Source organism: Ipomoea nil, unplaced genomic scaffold, assembly GCF_001879475.1.
Source record: "Ipomoea nil cultivar Tokyo-kokei standard unplaced genomic scaffold, Asagao_1.1 scaffold0875, whole genome shotgun sequence".
NCBI lineage: Eukaryota > Viridiplantae > Streptophyta > Magnoliopsida > Solanales > Convolvulaceae > Ipomoea > Ipomoea nil.
Window position 1 is genome coordinate 1,410,882 of NW_017617303.1, and position 2,428 is coordinate 1,413,309.

At 36.8% G+C, this 2,428-nt stretch overlaps 1 protein-coding gene across 1 annotated transcript; it reads right to left on the reverse strand.

Moving 5' to 3' along the window:
• Positions 1-306: 306 nt before the first annotated feature.
• LOC109178954 lies at positions 307-1,017 on the reverse strand. Its single transcript, XM_019328504.1, has one exon. It carries the CDS (start codon positions 1,015-1,017, stop codon positions 307-309), a length of 711 nt encoding a protein of 236 aa, XP_019184049.1.
• Between the last annotated feature and the right edge of the window lie 1,411 nt (positions 1,018-2,428).

A 2,428-nucleotide genomic window follows, 5' to 3' on the forward strand; every position in this document is an offset into this window, starting at 1 on the left:
AGACACAGATGGCAGGTGCGTGGCATTCATTTGAGGCTCATAAGAGAGAGTATTGTAGTACACACCATTAACGTTCGGCCCCCGTAACAATGCCATCCCGGTTTGAAGACCCTTCATGACAAAATGAGACGCAAAGAGCTCAACAGACACACGGTTAGCTTTGCAAAGTTGTGAAACAGAAACTAAACTTTTGTGTAGCTGTGGAGCGTGCAAGACATTTCCTAGACTAAGGGCAGAAGAATGGGTGGGAATTGTGGCATGACCAATGTGAGATATGTGTAAAGAGTTACCGTCACCCAAGCGTATTTAGTCCGGACCATTGTACTTGGAGAATGACCGCAACGGAGCAGTAGTAGGAGTGATATTGGCAGTAGCCAACACGGTTTGGCGTGCTCGGTCATCGGCTTGTAACTGACGTTCATGATCAATGAGAACATCGGCTAGTTCCGCTAAGGAAATAGGCTTCAGTCGGACGCAAACAACGGAGAAGATTGAATTATATTCATCCCCGAGCTGCGTTAGAATATACACGATAAGGTCTTCATCAGAGACCGGGGACTGGGCCAACGCGAGTGCATCAGCGATGGATCGCATGTCATTCAAAAATACAGTAATCGACCGAGTACCTCTCGGATTTTGAGTGAGCTTGGCTTTGAGGGAAAGTATACGACCTCGAGACGCACTAGCGTAAGTAGTGGTGAGGCGTTGCCAAGCATCATAAGCTGTCGAAGCCGAAGACACGAGAGGTTGAATCGAGTCAGAACAACTCTCTAAGAGTGCACTGACGATGATTTGGTCTTGACGAACCCAAAGTAAATAATCTGGGTTTGTGGCTGTTTGAGCCGAACCAGAAAACTTAGGCGGTTCTTGGATAGAACCATCAACATAGCCATGGAGGTTGAAGCCAATGAGTGTAGAGTGAACCTGGCGCCTCCAGACTGGGAAATTTGTTGAGGTAAGTGTAATGGGAAAATTATATGTGGCAGAAAGGTAAACGATATCAGTAGTGGCAGCCATTTGATAAGGGGTGAAAGAAAAAGGAAAAAAAAAACCTTCGTAGGAGGTTCTGGCTCTTGATACCATATAAAGAAATGAACTGTTATATATTGATAAAGAAGCTAACAGGTATAAATAGTATATACAGGAGAACAAGTAGCTAAGAAGTTGTAACCACTACTCTAATATACCTATTCTAAAGGAATATAATTTGAATAAGTATAAACAGAAAACATCAACCACATATATTCTTAACCGTTTCTATGAGAATATTTGGTTCCTTTGGTTTTCAAAAAAAAAAAAAAAAAAAAAAAAAAAAAAACTTAATTGAAGAGATTATTGACAAAAAAAAAAAAAAAAAAAAAAAGTTAGTTTCTATGAAAATTAAACTTAAAACCTTATGGTGGATTATCCAGTCATGTATATATCCCACCAATTCGGCATTCCATCCTTTCCAAATTAAAGGTTGTCATTTCCTTTAATTTGACAAGCAAGCATCTTGCAAAATTAAAATGGAACAGAATTAAGTGGTTTGCGTTGGCAGAATTTGGAAATCTCATATATAACAAGATCGATATAAACTATAAGCTAAAAAGTGAATGCATTGACTAAGAGGGGAATTAAAAATGATCGAGGAAATCACAGTGAGCACAGAGAGAGGAAGTCTAGTTGTATGATTAATGGTGAAATATTATATTAAATTCACACTTCCTTTCACGTCTTCAGAACAAATATATTTCATTTGGGAGGAGAAGAAAAATTTATTTATAAACTCTTAGAGTAGTTCAAATGATCTAAAATTAATTTGCATGCCACAAGAAACTAAGTGGTTGAGACACACCTTGTGACCCTAATTTATTGGTAAAAGACGATGTTAGTTGTTCATAGATGACCGACTCAAATCAACGCAAACAAGCAATCATAGCATATCTAGGTAGTTTCTATGAGAATATTTGGTTCCTTTGGTTTTCAAAAAAAATAATAATCATAATAAAATAAAAAAACTTAATTGAAGAGATTATTGACAAAAAAAAAAAGGTAGTTTCTATGAAAATTAAACTTAAAATCTTATGGTCGATTATCCAGTCATGTATATGTATCCCACCAATTCGGCATTCCATCCCTTCCAAATTAAAGGCTGTCATTTCCTTTAATTTGACAACCAAGCATCTTGCAAAATTAAAAAGGAACAGAATTAAGTGGTTTGCGTTGGCAGAATTTGGAGAACTCATATATAACAAGATCGATATAAACTATAAGTTAAAAAGAGAATGCATTGACTAAGAGGGAAATTAAAAAGGGAAAATGGCACTTTTTCCCTCTGTGTTATATACTTATAGCATTTTTTCCCCCCTAAATTATTGTAGTGGCTGTTTTTCCCCTGAAATGTTAAATGGACATATTTACCCTTAAACTAAATATTTAATTTAAT

Excerpts from the sequence above, each read along its gene's own strand:
- LOC109178954 (XM_019328504.1), bottom strand. The coding sequence starts at position 1,017 with ATGGCTGCCACTACTGATATCGTTTACCTTTCTGCCACATATAATTTT.